The sequence below is a fragment of the Rhamphochromis longiceps genome, linkage group LG8, assembly GCF_057381845.1.
Source record: "Rhamphochromis longiceps isolate RC_006_pf linkage group LG8, R_longiceps_female_GT1.1, whole genome shotgun sequence".
In the NCBI taxonomy this organism is placed as follows: Eukaryota; Metazoa; Chordata; class Actinopteri; order Cichliformes; family Cichlidae; genus Rhamphochromis; species Rhamphochromis longiceps.
Genome location: NC_140564.1, coordinates 33972427 through 33990322, shown reverse-complemented (window position 1 = coordinate 33990322; position 17896 = coordinate 33972427). Strand labels below are relative to the sequence as shown.

Here is a 17896-nt window from a genome sequence, read left to right as displayed (position 1 = left end):
CACCATGATGTCGTCTGGTGTAATCGACCAAATAAAGGCTCGCTTTTCTCTGGTCATTTTTCTACCTGTTCTCAAACTTCTGCCATCAGATAAATCTGAAAGGAAAAGTATGCTGCTTGACTTGGATGCTGCTGTTAGGACTCTAGACCTCTGTTTAAGTTTTCCAGTGCGGGTGCTGATGTTGTTGCCAGGTCCACATTTCCACATCCATGTGGAGTTGGTGTGTCTGGCTTTCTCCTAACTAAGCCCGCCACAAGGAGTGCTCTGGACCCTGAACACCAGCCATCAAGTCAATCAACAAGAGACAAAAAGTGCAAGACACACTGCCCCAATCCTGCCGAAACTATACCACAACTCAGTGGTAGCCCCGCCCCCACCTGAATGGCCTGCAGGTTCCCCAGAATTAGGCAGAAATGCTTTGAATTCTAAATTTACATTTTCAAGCTTCACTCACTGCGCCCCACATCTTCATCTTTGAAGTCTCACTGAATTCAAGCGGGTCAAGTAAATGAGCTCTCCTCTGCACTGTCCCATGATATGTGCATCACAGCAGCAAGTATCAGAGGCGTATGGGATCAGCAAATAACTAACACGATATTTGCAAATAAACCACATATCAAACATGATATGTGCTTCAGCCTGGGAACATCCTGGTTGTGTTTTTTTGGGAAACTTGAAGCGTGTAACTTTAGACAGTGTAAAGAGTGGCGTGACTCTGATGTGTCCGCCCTCCTGCAGATATAAGCAGGGACTCTGGGAGACTCTGACACACTGAGGGAGAACAGCCGTGTGGTGTCTCTGAAGCGTGTTCAGCTCCAACTGCAGGTGACTTCACACAGGTATCTGTAGTAACGTAGCAGCAGTGCTTTAATATTACTGCCAAATAGAGTGTGTGAAACTTTCAGGATATTTTAAGCAGACATTGCTGTAAATGCGTTAAACGCAGATTAGATTTAAATGATTGAATGAGGTGATCCTCACAGTAATCCTTTCCTTTCAGATCTACATCAGCAGAAACTAACTCCCACAGAAATCTGACCATGAAGGTAAGTTTGTGACCTTAAATATTTCTGGTTAAGTATCAGTGTAGGAGTGAGTGGTGGTGACCCTCCTGACCCTCGGTCTGCTGTGATCGCCTCATTAAACAGTGTTGATACCTAAAACTCCGCCTTCCTTCTTGAATGTGTCTGTTTGATGACTTTACCTGAGCAGCACCTTCACTATCAGAGCCTGATGCCAATCATGTAATGAAAGAAGGGACACAAATTATACTGGATATCATTTTAAGAAGTACTAAAGTAATAATAGATAGAGAGAGAATAACTTTATGTAGAGTGTATGTCATTTTAATAATGCAATTCACATTCGTATATACGCAGCTAATCAACGTCTTTGACAGGCTATGACAGCGTCCTTATGTGCCAACACCGGTGTTTTAGCAAAGCGGCTGATGTGGAGTGAAGCCACATTATTGACAACATGTACAACCATTGGAGATGTGAGCAGGACAAGTGGTCGGGAAAAGTGTGGACTTTATACCAGTTTTTAAATTGTGTTGATCGGCCACGTAAAACCAGAGTTATGATAAAAATATCTCCAATGTTTGGTTTTCTTCCTGAATACTGTTGTTGTTTATATTTACTGCAGGAAGAAACGGTAAAAACGGCGTTTTATAAGGAAAACGCTCAAAAGCCTGTGAGCAGAAACAACACCAACCCCCCCCTTTCCTATTGGTGGAAAAATGTACCACGTGGACCAATCAAAAATGATATGGCAACATTGCATTTAGAGGTTTAGGAAGGGGGAAGTTTTAGAAGTGACGGCGTGTTTGAGATGTGAGAGATTTGCGATGTTTAATGCAAATCTTGTGTAGTTAGTGTGTAGTTAGTGTGTAGTTAGTGTGTAGTTAGTGTGTAGTTAGTGTGTGGTCAGTGTGTAGTTAGTGTGTGGTCAGTGTGTAGTGTAGTCAATAGTTTTGTTGTGTGTCAGAACAATGAGGCGCCTGCTGAGTGTTACAGGTGTTACAGCAGTGACACATCTGCTGCTGTCAGGCCTGCAGGTATCAGGCTGTTGTTCTCCTTCATCTCATAGTGGACAGAAATTATTTTTGGAGCGGCACAAATAATTTGTGTGGCATCAGATGTGATGCAGAACAGCTGATTGTTCTGTAAATAGTTTGAAATGTTTGTTTAAAAAACGCCTTGGCTGCATTTTTAGGTAAACAGCTGCAAAACATGTTGTTGTTTGCATAACTCAGTTATTTTTTTGAAGTAACTATATAATTAACTGCCCAACATTGGTCATTATTTACTGTATTTGCAGACAGAGTTACAGACTCTCTCCCAGACCACAGACTCATAATATAAGTCAGAGCTTTATAGAAAAGAAATAAATAAAGTTGTGTTTTCAAAATTGGAGTTCAAGTTATTTTTCCTTCCAATAGTGTTAACATAACAAGATTTGTTTACATTTTCATTGTAAGTGGGCTAAAGCAGTTAATTAAAAGTAGTCTAACATAAATGCTGTAATTTGATTATTTTAATAAACATGTAACTTGGATGGATTGGATGCTGGCGTGACCACAGTGCACACGTCTGCTGTCGCTCACAGTGGTCCAAGGGACGCTCAGGGAGTTTGTGCGTTCAGACACATGAAACATTAGAGGGAACATTGCCTCCATCTTAACTCTGAACATAGCCTGCTCCTGAGGTCTGTGCCACCAAGCAGGATTTCCTCTTATCCAGGTAACTTAAGCCTGGATTTTCTGGGGATGGTTCAGAATGGTTCTTGTTCTGTGCAGGTCAGAGATCAACAGGAATACAACAATATAACAAAGCATGAACTCACTTTACAATGAAAGGCAACAGGACTACAGGGAGTGCAGAATTATTAGGCAAGTTGTATTTTTGAGGAATAATGTTATTATTGAACAACAACCATGTTCTCAATGAACCCAAAAAACTCATTAATATCAAAGCTGAATGTTTGTGGAAGTAGTTTTTAGTTTGTTTTTAGTTTTAGCTATTTTAGGGGGATATCTGTGTGTGCAGGTGACTATTACTGTGCATAATTATTAGGCAACTTAACAAAAACAAATATATACCCATTTCAATTATTTATTTTTACCAGTGACACCAATATAACATCTCCACATTCACAAATATACATTTCTGACATTCAAAAACAAAACAAAAACAAATCAGCGACCAATATAGCCACCTTTCTTTGCAAGGACACTCAAAAGCCTGCCATCCATGGATTCTGTCAGTGTTTTGATCTGTTCACCATCAACATTGCGTGCAACAGCAACCACAGCCTCCCAGACACTGTTCAGAGAGGTGTACTGTTTTCCCTCCTTGTAAATCTCACATTTGATGATGGACCACAGGTTCTCAATGGGGTTCAGATCAGGTGAACAAGGAGGCCATGTCATTAGTTTTTCTTCTTTTATACCCTTTCTTGCAGCCACGCTGTGGAGTACTTGGACGCGTGTGATGGAGCATTGTCCTGCATGAAAATCATGTTTTTCTTGAAGGATGCAGACTTCTTCCTGTACCACTGCTTGAAGAAGGTGTCTTCCAGAAACTGGCAGTAGGACTGGGAGTTGAGCTTGACTCCATCCTCAACCCGAAAAGGCCCCACAAGCTCATCTTTGATGATACCAGCCCAAACCAGTACTCCACCTCCACCTTGCTGGCGTCTGAGTGGGACTGGAGCTCTCTGCCCTTTACCAATCCAGCCACGGGCCCATCCATCTGGCCCATCAAGACTCACTCTCATTTCATCAGTCCATAAAACCTTAGAAAAACCAGTCTTGAGATATTTCTTGGCCCAGTCTTGACGTTTCAGCTTGTGCGTCTTGTTCAGTGGTGGTCGTCTTTCAGCCTTTCTTACCTTGGCCATGTCTCTGAGTATTGCACACCTTGTGCTTTTGGGCACTCCAGTGATGTTGCAGCTCTGAAATATGGCCAAACTGGTGGCAAGTGGCATCTTGGCAGCTGCACGCTTGACTTTTCTCAGTTCATGGGCAGTTATTTTGCGCCTTGGTTTTTCCACACGCTTCTTGCGACCCTGTTGACTATTTTGAATGAAACGCTTGATTGTTCGACGATCACGCTTCAGAAGCTTTGCAATTTTGAGACTGCTGCATCCCTCTGCAAGATATCTCACTATTTTTGACTTTTCTGAGCCTGTCAAGTCCTTCTTTTGACCCATTTTGCCAAAGGAAAGGACGTTGCCTAAAAATTATGCACACCTGATATAGGGTGTTGATGTCATTAGACCACACCCCTTCTCATTACAGAGATGCACATCACCTAATATGCTTAATTGGTAGTAGGCTTTCGAGCCTATACAGCTTGGAGTAAGACAACATGCATGAAGAGGATGATGTGGACAAAATAATCATTTGCCTAATAATTCTACACTCCCTGTATACTAAGAAGTGAGCACAGGGAGGGGGGTTTGGCTGAACCACACCTGTGCAGCCTAAACAAGACTTCAGCACAGCTGAGAGGCAAAGCTGAGGGAGAATCACAGGCTTGTTGAGCTTGGTAGGAAGTGAATATTGTGCAAATGAAAGGCTCTGTTCCAGCTGCCAGCGGTCTTCATCGTTCTCCTCCTCGCTCCTGCGTTGACCAGCTGCACGGAGCTCATCCAGCCGAGGGACTGCAGCGACATCCGCCGCCAGGACAGAAGCCAAAGCAGCGGCGTGTACACCATCTATCCCCTTGGAGAAAGGTCTGCGGTGCAGGTACAGTCCACCCTCTCTGGGACTCTGGGTCCTGTTCATGTCCACGTCTTTAAGCAGCTAGAGTGTGACAGGTGTTTGTGTGCAGGTGTACTGTGACATGGACTCAGAAGGAGGAGGCTGGACGGTGAGTGCTTGTAACTAAAAAGTGTCAGCGCGGGAACATTTAACAGGAGCACTGCTGTAAATCCAGATCTGTGCTCCCTGAAACCAGAGATGTTTCTGCTGCCTCCTCCCCCAGGTGTTCCAGAGGAGGATGGACGGCACGGTGAACTTCTACAGACCCTGGGATCAATACAAGATGGGCTTTGGTGACGCTGCTGGAGAGTACTGGCTCGGTGAGAGTTTTATTGGATGATCTGCAGCTCTGTACCAAACAGCCCTGCATGTTTCTGACTGTGTGCTTGTGTGTGAATGTAGGTCTCGATGTGATCAACATTATGACATCCAAGGAAAAGAGTGAGCTGCTGGTGGACATGGAGGACTTTGAAGGGAAGAAAGTGTTCGCTCGTTACTCTTCATTTAAGGTGGATGCTGAATGTGATGGATACAAACTGACTGTTACTGGATTCAAGAACGGAGGGGCAGGTGAGTGAAGTGGCACAGGGTCAGTGTAGCATCAGAATAGAATAGAATAGAATAGAATACGCCTTTATTGTCATTGTACATGTACAATGACACAAATGAACAGAAAAGATCAACAAAGAAGAGGAATGGGTAGAATGGAACAGGTGGTGGGCGGGGTTTGAGGGGTCGCCTGTGAGTCTCTGAGACAGGAGGATCTGGCGATGGCCTCCAGGAGTGTCAGAGGGCAGCCAATGATATTGTGGGCAGTGTTAATGACCCTCTGTGCAGCCTCCCTGTTCTCAGTCGTGGCCCCTGAGTACCAAACACCAGGCAGGATGATATGCAGACGACACCCAGCTCTATCTGTCCATGAAGCCAGATAACACACACCAATGAGTTAAACTGCAGGAATGTCTTAAAGACATAAAGACCTGGATGGCCGCTAACTTTCTGCTTTTTAATTCAGATCAAACTGAGGTTATTGTACTCGGCCCTGAAAAGCCTAGAAATATGGTATCTAACCAGATTCTTACTCTGGATGGCATTACCTTGGCCTCCAGTAACACTGTGAGGAACCTTGGAGTCATGTTTGACCAGGACATGTCCTTCAACGCACATATTAAACAAATATGTAAGACTGCTTTCTTCCATTTGTGCAACATCTCTAAAGTTAGAAATATCCTGTCTCAGAGTGACGCTGAAAAACTAGTTCATGCATTTATTACTTCCAGGCTGGACGACTGTAATTCATTATTATCAGGATGTCCTAAAAACTCACTGAAAAGCCTTCAGCTGATCCAAAATGCTGCAGCAAGAGTCCTGACAGGGACTAGAAAGAGAGAGCAGGTTTCTCCTGTTTTGGCTTCCTGTTAAATCCAGAATTCAAAATCCTGCTCCTCACATACAAGGTCTTAAATAATCAGGCCCCATCTTATCTTAATGACCTTGTAGTACCATATCACCCTATTAGAGCACTTTGCTCTCGCTCTGCAGGCCTACTTGTTGTTCCTAGAGTATTTAAAAGTAGAATGGGAGGCAGAGCCTTCAGTTTTCAAGACTTTGGATGTGAGGTTGTCAGGACCATAGACACACCTGCAGTTTAAATAGTTGGCTTATCTGATGTACCTTCAGGGATAAATAAAGCTGGTATCACCTACATACCAATGAAAATGACTTTACTGCATGACGAAGTCTCCCAGTTCACATGAATAAACTGGAGTAGGTCAACCACATATGGTACAGTACACATGCAGACCAGTATGACTGGGATTAGTGGTGATGTTGTGATTATTCAATCAATCAATCAAAGCTTTATTCGCCACGTGCAGGTTGCCCTGCAGTGAAATGGGAGCCCCCCGACCTTACACACACAACACAGACATCACATGGGGATACAGGTCGGAGATCGGTAGCGTTACAGAAAAACCACTGAAATGTACACTACAATGGGAAAGTACAAGAGGAAAAAAAGAGACCTCTACTCATGCTGGGCTCCTGGGAAGACAGCATGAGAACAGGAAACAAAAAAACTCCTCTGCACAAAAAAGCACATAAATGTCCACAGCACAACATTATAGAACACATGACAAGCCACAGGGTCGGGTGGGGGGTGAAGAGTAATCCGAAGCAAACGCAGCAGCCATCCTGCCCAGCGCTACCATTCCAGCGCGGGCTCAGACCCGCCGTGTTCCCAGGAGGGAACAAGCATCGAAGGCGCTTGTAAAGGGAGGGGGGATGAGTGTGTGCATATCAGTGTGTGTGTGTGTGTGTGTGTGTGTGTGTCCAGAGTTCAGCTGAGACAGTGTCCTTCGCCCAGGCTAAGTAAACAGTCTTCCAGCCAACCCAGGTGGCCTTGCATGGAATGGGAAGGAACAGACTAAACACAGTTGTTATCAGGGTGTTGTTGTTCGGCTCCAGCCTTGAGCCTATAGCTGGCGCAAAAGGGGGTAGCCGGATTATGATGGTGGTTTTACTTTAGTGCGAACAGCTCATGAGAATTTCAAAGCTGTTCTTTAACACTCCGACACTGGTCTCTCCATCTCCCGTTGGAGAACCGCAAGCTTCTCCATGATGTTATCAAACTTGCGCTCTGTGATGTTGTCATTCTTATGGTCAAAGAGCAGATTCTGAGACCTCACGACTGCAGTCAGCTGTTCCACAATGCAATCCAACTTTTGCTACGAGGTGTTATTCTGAGTATTCACGGCAGCTGTAAGCTTCTCCAAGATCTTATCCGTGCTGCACTCAGTGAGCCCATTCTGAGAAGTCGCGCCTCGTCCCATCGTTCCAATCCCAGCGGGCAGCCTTGGGGGTGTTTGAACAGCCGGTTCCGCTTTCTTAATTCTCCAATAAGTCAGGGCCAAGCCAGCTCCAATCAGCAAGAACCCTGTTATCATGGTTCCGAATAGGTAGATATCTTCAGCATCCTCGATCGACAGTCCCGCCAGGCACACAATCCTCCATGTCTGCCACCCGTCCATCGTGTATCCGGTAGGGAAAGTCCCTCCAGGGCACTCGGGCTCTCCTGAGCCCAGACTTCTCGTTGAGAAAAGGATGTCAATAGCATTCAGAGACCAGTTGATCAAATCCATAATTCTCTTTTAGGTTTTTGAAACAGACTGTGAGAGAGTGTTTCAGGGAAAAGTAAAAACACAAGACAAGACAAGGACATAAGAAGCTAAGCAGGGAAGATAAGGGAGAGGAGAGGAGAAAAAGTGTGACCGCCTTCGCCGAGCGCCAAACGAAAACGGTGTTTCATCTGTGTTTCTCCAGGAGATGCCCTGAGTTTTCACAATGGACAGAAGTTCGCCACATTTGACAAAGACCACAACAACTGTGCAAAATCCTTTCTGGGGGCGTTCTGGTACAACGCCTGTCACTATGCAAACCCTAACGGGGTTTATCGTTGGGGGGCAGATGGTACTATCTATGCTGTTGGTGTGGCCTGGCACCAGTGGAAAGGTCATAATTACTCTCTGAAGACCATCAGCATGAAGATCCGTCCTGTGCAGTAAATCTGCAGAACATTTCGTGTTGATCTCTCTTTTCTCTCCTTTATCATGTAGTCCCAGACAATCTTTAACTTTCAGAGTCAGTCGATGACGTAAATATCTCAGAAGAGCAGTCAGAGTGTGAGTGAGCTGCTGTCAAACAGCTGCAGGTGGAGTGAAATGATGGACGGAGACCAGTTTGAGCTGATGATTTCTCAGAAGCTCTCGGTTGGTCCAGATGTTCCTCAGTCTGCAGCTCAGCACACTCAGATTTAACGTCTCACTGACTGTTTGGTGGAGGTCTGATAGCTGGTGTGAATCATTATCTGCTGTATCCTGATAATAAATGAGAAGCAAACAGCTGAGGTGTTCTCGTGGTCTTTGTGTGTTTCTGTCTGGATTCTGGAGCCGCCCTCACACTAAAGCTCCACCTGCTTCAGGGTGAAGACACTGATATTAATATTCAGTATTTCTATACCTAAAGTTACACAACTGGATTTTACTTGTGAGAAGTTCATACTGAGCTTTTGTCTCAGAAACAAGCAGAGCGAGTGCATGTACAGCACATCTACAAAGTATTCACAGATGCTTGTTGTTCCAAAATGGAGTCAATTCACTAAGTTCTACCCACAATTTATTGAAATGAAAACACAAACTATGACATGTACATAAGCATTCACAGTCTTTCAGAGGTGAGCTCAAGCGTTTCCACTGATCTGCGTCGATGTGGAAGCAACGCCCCAGCACAGGAAGTGTTGTCCCGCCTCTGATCCTACGAGTATTACCCAGCAGGCAGTGCGGTGCTCGGGTGGAGCCAATTCAATTCAATTTATTTATACAGCGCCAAATCACAACAACATTCGCCTCAAGGTGCTTTATATTGTACAGCAGACCCTACAATAATACATACAGAGAAAACCCAACACTCATATGACCCCCTATAAGCAAGCACTTTGGCAACAGTGGGAAAGGAAAACTCCCTTTGAACAGGAAGAAGCCTGTTACCAGGCAGGTAGAGAGAAGGAAGATGGGACAAAAGACTTGCTGAAGGATAGAATATAGTAAAATAAAGATACATGTACTGCTAATAAAATTCGGCTCATGAGATCTGCAAACCACGACATTCTGTTTATTTACATTTTACATCTTACCAAATGTTTCAGAATTGGGGTTTTATGGGATATAAACTTGCTCGCTAAAACGACCGCAGCTAATGGGCTCAGTCACATCCTGTTTCTGCAGCCAGAGCAGCTCCGGCTTTGCTCTTGTGAGGTTCTGCTGCCTGGAATCATAGAAAGCGAGATTTTCCTTGTTTTGCACTTTACTGCAAGTCACTCTGGACAAAGCTCCCTATTAAATGTTTAAACCGCGATCAAAGTGGATCAAAGTGGGTCACGCTACTGAGGTCACCTGACGCCGGACCGAAGTGTAGACCCGTTAAACAACGTTAGCGTAGCCACTTAAATCAGTTTAAATGCAGGCAATTTTTCCCTCCAATTATTCGAGCACAATATACGCACTTGAATATAAAATCATTATGGGACTGACGAGTAACCATGACAACATATTGGCTTTGCACCAACCAAGCTGGCTTTTTAAAGATGCTGTTGGACAGGCATTCAAAAACTCACCAGCCTCTGCCCTTTCCAACAAAACAACATAGATTTTATACATTCGTACATTTCGCCCCCCAAAACGATTCTGCAAATCCTGCATCGGCACTCTTTGGAACATTTAAACCAACCGAGAGGCTTGTCTCTTGTCTCTCCAAGCACATTTCTTTGTTCTGACTGCCTTTTGCTTTTTGCACTGAACAGGTTTTTAATAATGACTCAGAAAACAAAACCTGAAAGGGTCGAGACTCTGCAGGAGACTCGTGCCCCTCCTCACTTATCACACCTGTGGCAATGAGTGAGGAGGGAGAAACTATTCAGAGCTCTCCTCTTACATATTCTATTTTTGACTTGCTAGCAGGTGACACAAAATTGCCACCGCATGGGGGGAGGAAATTGAAGTCGACTTGACAATTTCGAGGAATGAAAAAGATGCTAAACATTTCTGAATATTTGACTTTTGTCATTCTGTGAGGCACAATCATCCATTTCGCTCAAACATCCACAACGCGTCACACATTTTTCTGCCTTTGAAATATTTCACACTTGATCTTAAGTGTCTGTGTTCAGTTTTTCATGATTGCCATTCTTCAGCAGTTTCTTTTTTCAGTTCAACACGCCTCAAAGCAAGCTTCCCCCTGGTGTTTCTTAGCACGCCATGCCTGTAAATATTGATTAGAGGCACCCAGCAGCGGCTCGCTTCCTGTTTCACGGCTATGGATTAATTACAGGAAGAAGCCCACAGGCTGCAAATATTCATTAGTTTATAAGACAAAAGTTTTAATTAAAACACAGAGATGATAAGAGTCTGTCCTGATAGACGTCACCTTCAAAGTATTCCAGGACATCTATGGTCTCTGTGAGTTCGTGTAGTTGGAGCTTTCTTAACAAAAGCAAACTGAGAGGAAACTGCAGGACGCCTCCACGCGGATGCACCTGACCGCTAGAAGGAGCAGCCTCGAATTATTTTAACTCATCTGTTCACCTCTTCTGTAAGGACTCCATTTTTATAATTATTATGTCAGCGTGATGGCTTTTAGGAGTTAACCCCACCATCAGGTGATGTGTCACTCTTTAAAGTGACCCCGAAGAAGCTGATCGTTTTGGCTTTACCAAACACTTCACAGACAGTTTAGATCAGGGGTAGGCAACTCCAGGCCTCGAGTGCCAGTGTCCTGCAGGTTTTAGATGTGTCCTTGATCCAACACAGCTGATTCAAATGGCTAAATGACCTCCTCAACATGTCTTGAAGTTCTCCAGAGGCCTGATAATGAACTAATCATTTGATTCAGGTGTGTTGACCCAGGGTGAGATCTAACACCTGCAAGACACCGGCACTCGAGGCCTGGAGTTGCCCACCCCTGGTTTAGATCCTCTTTGTTTGAGGGCACAAGAAAAGGAAACTTTAGAAATGCATAGTCATACGTTTCTACTCTGATATGTGATCATCAGTCACCTTGACATCGAGTGTTGTCATAATATTTTCGAGTTACACCCAACGATGCTCATATGTGTGGACATGCAGAGGGCAGGAGTGAAAGAGGAGGATGCACCGGAGACCGATAATCCGCTGTGGTGACCTCCGAAGGGGGCAAACAAAAGAAGATTACAATTCGGGGATAAGTACACTTATCTTTGCATTTCATCCAAATTGCAACTGTACAAATAAAATGATTATCTTATTAAAATGGGAAATATGTCAGTTTCATAGGGTTTAAAAATCTGGCATTTGGTCTTCCATTTGCAGACTACACACACATGAACTTATTGTCTCAATATAGAATTTGATATATAATTTAGCTAAAAAAAATTAAATAGGATCAATGTCAGAAGGCCAAGTTAGATGAACGTGTTTATTTTGAATGCACATGAACTTAACAGTGTGCTGTAGAGCTCCCAATAATTCAAACACACTTTATACAACTTTAGTTTGGAAAAAAGCAAAAAGGTTCCTCTAACTGTGCAGTGTATGGGGCACAAAAGCATATTTATGTCCTGTTTCTAATAATCATTCTAAATACTACGTGCAAATATTCCTGACTAAAAAAGAAAAGTCATAGGCAAAGTTAGGAATTCTTGAAATATTTAGGATGCGTTCTGACAGACAGAAAATCTGGTATTGTGCCCCATACACCGCACAGTTACATGAAATCTGGTTTTATTGACGTTTGAACAACAACCCAGATCAAGAACAGTGACTGGGAGTCTCAATCACAGCTGCCCAGAAATATACAACAGCACAACTAATAAAAAATACTTTAGGGTAAAATGATGGTGTAGTAATTTTTAATATTTATGAGGCCTTTATTCTAAAACAGACAAACAGCATCTGACCCTTTCGTAGCTGGCAGAAAGTCTCGTGGAAGTTTCTGCCTTTATTATAACACGATTTATTAAAATGTAAATGTTTTCTTTCCCTCACAGAGGACCCGAGGAAATCCCTCCCCAGCAAATTTAATTGAAAGCACCACGTCTGACTCTGCTGCTTAAGCCCAACTTCTTTCTCCAGCCTTGTGAAGTGTGGAAATGCCTTGATGTGTGTTTTGTACACTTGCATTTGCCGCCACGCACCCGTTTGTGCACACAGAGCAGCCGTGAACACTAATGAAGCAGATTCCCTGAACCGTGATGGCAAAATCAAATCCCAAAAAAGAAAAAAAAGGACAAATCTGTGATGTAGTGGGAGGCGTTTCCCTGACAGCTCAGTTCATTTATCACAAGGCTGGTGGAGAGGACGTTTTAATTACCTACACACATCATGAAGAGGCGACGAGGAAGAATGGTGAAATTTGGGAGGGACGAAGGATGAGATGGAGAAAAAGAGAGTGATGGGAAAGGAGGAGGAGGGATAGAAAGATAAAAGAAAGAGGAGAGCTGGTGGTCTGTGTGTTTGTGAGGAGGGATAATTGAGCTTTTTCATCCACATTGCCAATGACAGGTGTGACATTTAGCATTGGAGCACACACTCTTCTATCTGTGTGTGTGTGTGTGTGTGTACAAGTGCTTTCTCCTCTATATTCAATATCCATAAAACACACACAAAAACACCTGCTCCAACCTTTTATTCTGATAACTAATGGGCAGGAAGCTAAGATGTGTGTGTGTGTTCCTCTGCCGCACACACTCCTGTTTACCATGCTTACAGGGACCCGATTTGACCAGAAAGACATTTACCATCGATGCACGGAGAACTTTTAAATCAGTCGTGTCATTTAAACCCTTCAAAGCTTCAAATATTCTATTACCTCGCTCTTGTTCTGAACAGTATGTAGTCGGCTCACAGTGGGAGGTTCTCCATCGCAGCTAAGCCGAGCTCTGGGCTTGAAATAGATCTGTCAGCGCGGTCTGTAAGATCTGTGTTGAGTTAGCGGCTGCTTGACAAGATGCTTAAAGTTCACTTCGGAGTTCAAGTCAGCGTCTTTTTTGTTTTTAATAAATATACGTTTGCAGACTAAGGGAGTGTGCACGCAGTAAAAGACGAGCGGCCATGTCCCAACCTGGGAGCGCAGACTGTCAGTTGAAATAAAGACGTTAGCGTCAGATGAATGAAACTGTAAAGCAATGCAATTGAGGTGACCACAAATGGAACATGCATTCTTTCTAATGGCGAGCAGGGGGTAACGCCGCTGGCTGCATAGGGAAGTCTGACCTTGAAAACTCTTTTGTGGTCTCAGTGTCTTGTTTTGAGATGCTACATTTGACCCTCTTAGTGTTTACAATTGCATAATGCACAAGTCTCTATCAATGAAAGAAAAGAACAGGAAGCAAAGTGATGCAGCTCTTCCCTGGGTGTTGTCTTTAGCCTCTCAACATCTCTGCAGACTACCTGCACATCCACGGGTCTCATACTAACGAGCACGACGTATAATTTAACTGCCGGGGTTCTCCTCGTGATCAGAATACGATGGTGGTGCACAGAGCGTATAAAATGCAAATGCGGAGCTCCTGAACGCCCCTCGCTGCTTAGCTGCTGCTCCCCTGCCAAGGTGCTATGTAAATGAAGCCAATCAGAGGGCCTGGGAGCAACTTTACAGCCAGAATCGCAAACCTATCAGATCCCATCCGAGGCCTAAGGCACGAGGGCGACAGTGCAGTGATGGCAGGAATGAAAAACATCAGGCACATTCCACATATTAAGCTTTTATTTTTTTCAATGAAGACTTGGTCGGCCTTCATTATGATGTATGTAGATAGCAGCTGTCAGCTTGGCTGTCACTACAGCTGGATACTATTTATCACTCCAACCACGAGCAGAGCGAGGGCGAAGCCATCTAAATGAAATCTACCAACTACATTATTCATGCAAAACAGTTTACCACGTTTCCCTGCTGGCATTAATCTTAGTGACAAAAATGGAAAGTGTGTATTGTTGTAAATATCATCGAGCTGATGAAATAGGTCGCGTGAGAATGAAGTATTCAAAGAGAAATTACGGCTGTGGAGCTGGTCGTTTTCACCGATCACCGACTCAGTTTACCTGTTCTTTTTATTTACCTCTTCATCAAAGCTGTCAGCTGAACAACTCAAAAGTATCAAAGTTCTCAAAATAACGGTGGAACCGTTCGAGGCAAAAGTGGCTCCCAGGTTGGAAGACGGTACGTTTTCTAAATCGAGTCGTTGGGCATGAACTTATTTCCAAGGTTGAATTTCTGACACGGAATTAATCAGCATTTCACTTTAATTTGCCGTGTTTGAGATAATGAAAGAACATGACATCAATTTCTTTAATCTCATCTGCACAAATTAGGCGTTTGTATCTCATTTGGGGTCTTTATCATCTTATCACTTTGTCTTCATCTTCATCTCTGTGGAAATAAACTGGGGGGACTTGTAACAGCTGATAATGAGCTTAAATAAGCATCAGATGATACAGCCTGACAAAACAGGATAAGAATATTCCTCTGAGTGGAAAGTAATTTTGATCGTCGGCCTCTCGAGCACAAAGAAAAGCTCAAATGAGGACTGAAACTTTCCCAATATTTAGTATTTCATGAGCGCTCTGTTGCTTCCCATTGGCTCAGCTGTGTGTGTGTGTGTGTGTGTGTGTGTGTTTGTGTTCCTATCCATCTGTGGACCGTGTGATGGGAGATGCAAAGCGGGGACCGTTTTCCAGCCCCATGTTGGTCACGCTTTAAATACCATTAAAATCATGTGACACCCTCCGGTGAAGTTAGTGAGTGTTTGAGTGTTCAGCAGCTCCTCCACAGGCCAAAGACGGTATTTCAAGCACCAAATCCACTGTTTAAACACAAGTTGCTTCAGGGAGTCTGGGCTATTTAACAGAATATTAGCTGAAAAAACCCCATCAGCCTTTTAAGGCTCAACTGTTGTATATCCTCTATCTTGTTTCACACTTCAGATTACACAGAAACCTCACAAATCCACTTTGTAGCCTTCAGAAATGCTTTAATTTTTCATGGCACAGATTCATCCAGGTGCTGGAAATGTTCCTCACAGCTGCTGCAGACGTTTCCTGTTCAGGTTGAGATTAGGGGACGGTGGGGGTCATTTGAGTTTTGTGTCACAGAGTATTATATTATTGGATGCAGGCATCAGGAGATAGCACACTGTGGACACAAAGGGACGGACACGGTCAGCAACAACACTCAGGTAGGCTGCGGCTTTTAAATGGTGCTCAGTTGGTACTGTGCTGGTGGAACACACTATTACACCACCACATGGTTGGATGTATTCACACTTTAATACAGTTTATGACTAAATCTGACCCTACCATTCAAAGGTGGCAGCTATTGAGACTCATCCAACCTGACAATCAATCTTCTTTTGTCCAGTTTTTGTGAGCCTGTGCAAACTGCAGCCTCAGTTTCCTGTTCTGAGCTGACAGCAGTGCACCCAGTGTGGTCCCCTGCCGCTGTAGCCCATCTGCTTCAGGATTTGATGTGTTGTGTGTTCAGAGATGCTCTTCTGCACAGCTTGGTTGCAACAACAAGTTACTTGAGTTCCTGTTACGTTCCTATGAACTCATTCTCCTCTGACCTCTGGTGTCAACACGACATATTTGCCCAGAGAACCGCTCCTCCCTCGATAGTTTCTCTTTCTCTGTGGACCTGAGAGATGACCGTGTGGGGCAATCCCAGTATAAATATTAACGTGCTGGGATCACCACACTCAAACTCACGTAAATCACCTTTCTTCTGACGCTCAGTTTGAACTTCATTAGGTCTCCTTGACCATGTCTACATGCATCAAGTTGTTTCCATACGACTGCTCAGCTACACAGGTCAACCTAATAATGTGAGGAGTGTATTTAAATTTCAGTAAAACAGGAGAAGAAGAAGGAGAAACAACACCAAGAAAAGAAACAATTTCCTTTCATTTTAATTTAACACAAAGTTTGGATCAGTTTTTAAATGCACAGGACTGTAATCTCAGCGTGAGAATGTGTGTGTGTTCAAGCTGCACATACAGTGGAAGAACATTCAGTCACACTGGAACGTGAGTGAAAAGTATATATAAGAATAAAAGAATAATAATGTAAGGCTGTGTACATCACTGCATTTGTGCATACATTTTAATATGAATTACAACAGTCCCTGCTGTTAGAGCGAGTGTGCATGTGTGCATGTGTGTGTGTGTGTGTGTGTGTGCAGAGAGGGCCACAGCTGTGGTGGTCCAGGCGCTTTGCTGTGCCTGGAACAAAGCCTGTTCCAGTAAGAGTTGAATGTGGGACTGGGACAAATGTCTCTCTCTGCTGAGCCTGCAGTGAGCGTGAAGCGACGTTTGGGTCGCAGCCACGATGAAATGAAGCTGTTTAGCCCGCAGTAGGCAGCAACCATGTCTGTATGCAACAGCATCTCTAAGGTCCTGCAGCGTCTGGAGGAACGTTTTAGACAACAAACGCAGGATTTTTGCATTCATAGTCTTTTGATATTATTTGTTTTATTCTTTCGGAGTTTGCAGCATGTTTGCAAAGTTCGGTTTGATGAAAGACGCCGACTCAGCTGAAAAACATGCCGATATTTACTATGGTCAGAAAAAACATTACAAATTCTGAGTCCTGTATAATTTAACTGCTGGGGTTCTCTTTGAGTTCTGAAAAGCCATCTCGACTACAGACCACACAAAGCGAGCTGAATTGTGTCACCACCGTTTTGTTGTGATGTTTTGTGTCATTCAAAGATTTCTCTCCAAGGAAAAAAATCTGTTTTTTTTTAAGACAACTTGAAAAAAATGGCAAAAAACTCATATTTTGCACAGTTGGATCTTAACAAGGTTCAGAGTAGAGCTTCATCATGCAACAAGAAGAACGGGGAGTGAGACAAAACATTTTTTTGAGCATGAAATTAATTGAAAGCAACATTTAAACTGAGGCTGTTTTACAGCTGATCAACAGTTTAAGAGCACATGCCTTTAAAATACTAAATCTGTGCAAAAATGTGGATTCATTGTCATTTTCTGTCGGTTTCTTCTTGTTGCACGCTGAAGTGCTACTTGGAACCTTGTTAAGATCCAACCATGCAAAATCGCTAGCTCTCCATACTAAATATGTGATAAAATGCGTGTTATTGAATAACTTTATGCTGGTGTTTGAAAGTTGAGCTGAACAATAATAAATCTGAGCTTCATGTGCACGATGGAGCTTTGTGTCCCTGCTGTGACCCCGTTGCAAGTGCATGTGTGCTTTGTTTGCCTCAGTAAGGCGTCCGTGTCTGTGCTCATATCAGTGCCAACGCAGCAGATCAAGTACTAAGTAAGTGGAGGATTAGAAGGATTTAGTTTGGATTTACTGTTTGTAGGCAGTCAACAGTAGCTTTCAGTATAGACGTGAGTCTGCGGGAGCCCAGAAGGGACATAAAGCACGGTATGGATTTGATCTTTGAACGTCAAGCACAAGCTAGTGGACATTTTCCATTGACTATTTTCTCCCTCTCTCATTCACATGTTGGAGATTTTCAACACTGAGGATGCAATAAAAAGATTTTCTTTTGTATGTATGTGAAATGATATTAATGCCA

At 43.6% G+C, this 17896-nt stretch overlaps 2 protein-coding genes across 3 annotated transcripts in view; one reads left to right on the top strand and one right to left on the bottom strand.

Moving 5' to 3' along the window:
* The window catches only part of LOC146664350 (glutamate receptor ionotropic, delta-1-like), a 612588-nt gene that overhangs the window by 189619 nt on the left and 405073 nt on the right, over positions 1 to 17896 (bottom strand). The window lies entirely within an intron of this gene.
* LOC146664353 (microfibril-associated glycoprotein 4-like) lies at positions 785 to 8574 on the top strand. Its single transcript, XM_085415392.1, has 7 exons — positions 785 to 839; positions 1001 to 1046; positions 4595 to 4753; positions 4839 to 4877; positions 4992 to 5088; positions 5171 to 5338; positions 8090 to 8574. The coding sequence occupies exons 2-7, from the start codon at positions 1041 to 1043 to the stop codon at positions 8329 to 8331; spliced, it is 711 nt and encodes a 236-aa protein (XP_085271518.1). The 5' UTR covers positions 785 to 839; positions 1001 to 1040; the 3' UTR covers positions 8332 to 8574.

Coding starts and splice junctions, on each gene's coding strand:
- LOC146664353 (XM_085415392.1), top strand. Junction 4,754..4,838: donor GAGAAAGGTCTGCGGTGCAG/GTACAGTCCACC, acceptor GTTTGTGTGCAG/GTGTACTGTGACATGGACTC. Junction 5,339..8,089: donor ATTCAAGAACGGAGGGGCAG/GTGAGTGAAGTG, acceptor GTGTTTCTCCAG/GAGATGCCCTGAGTTTTCAC.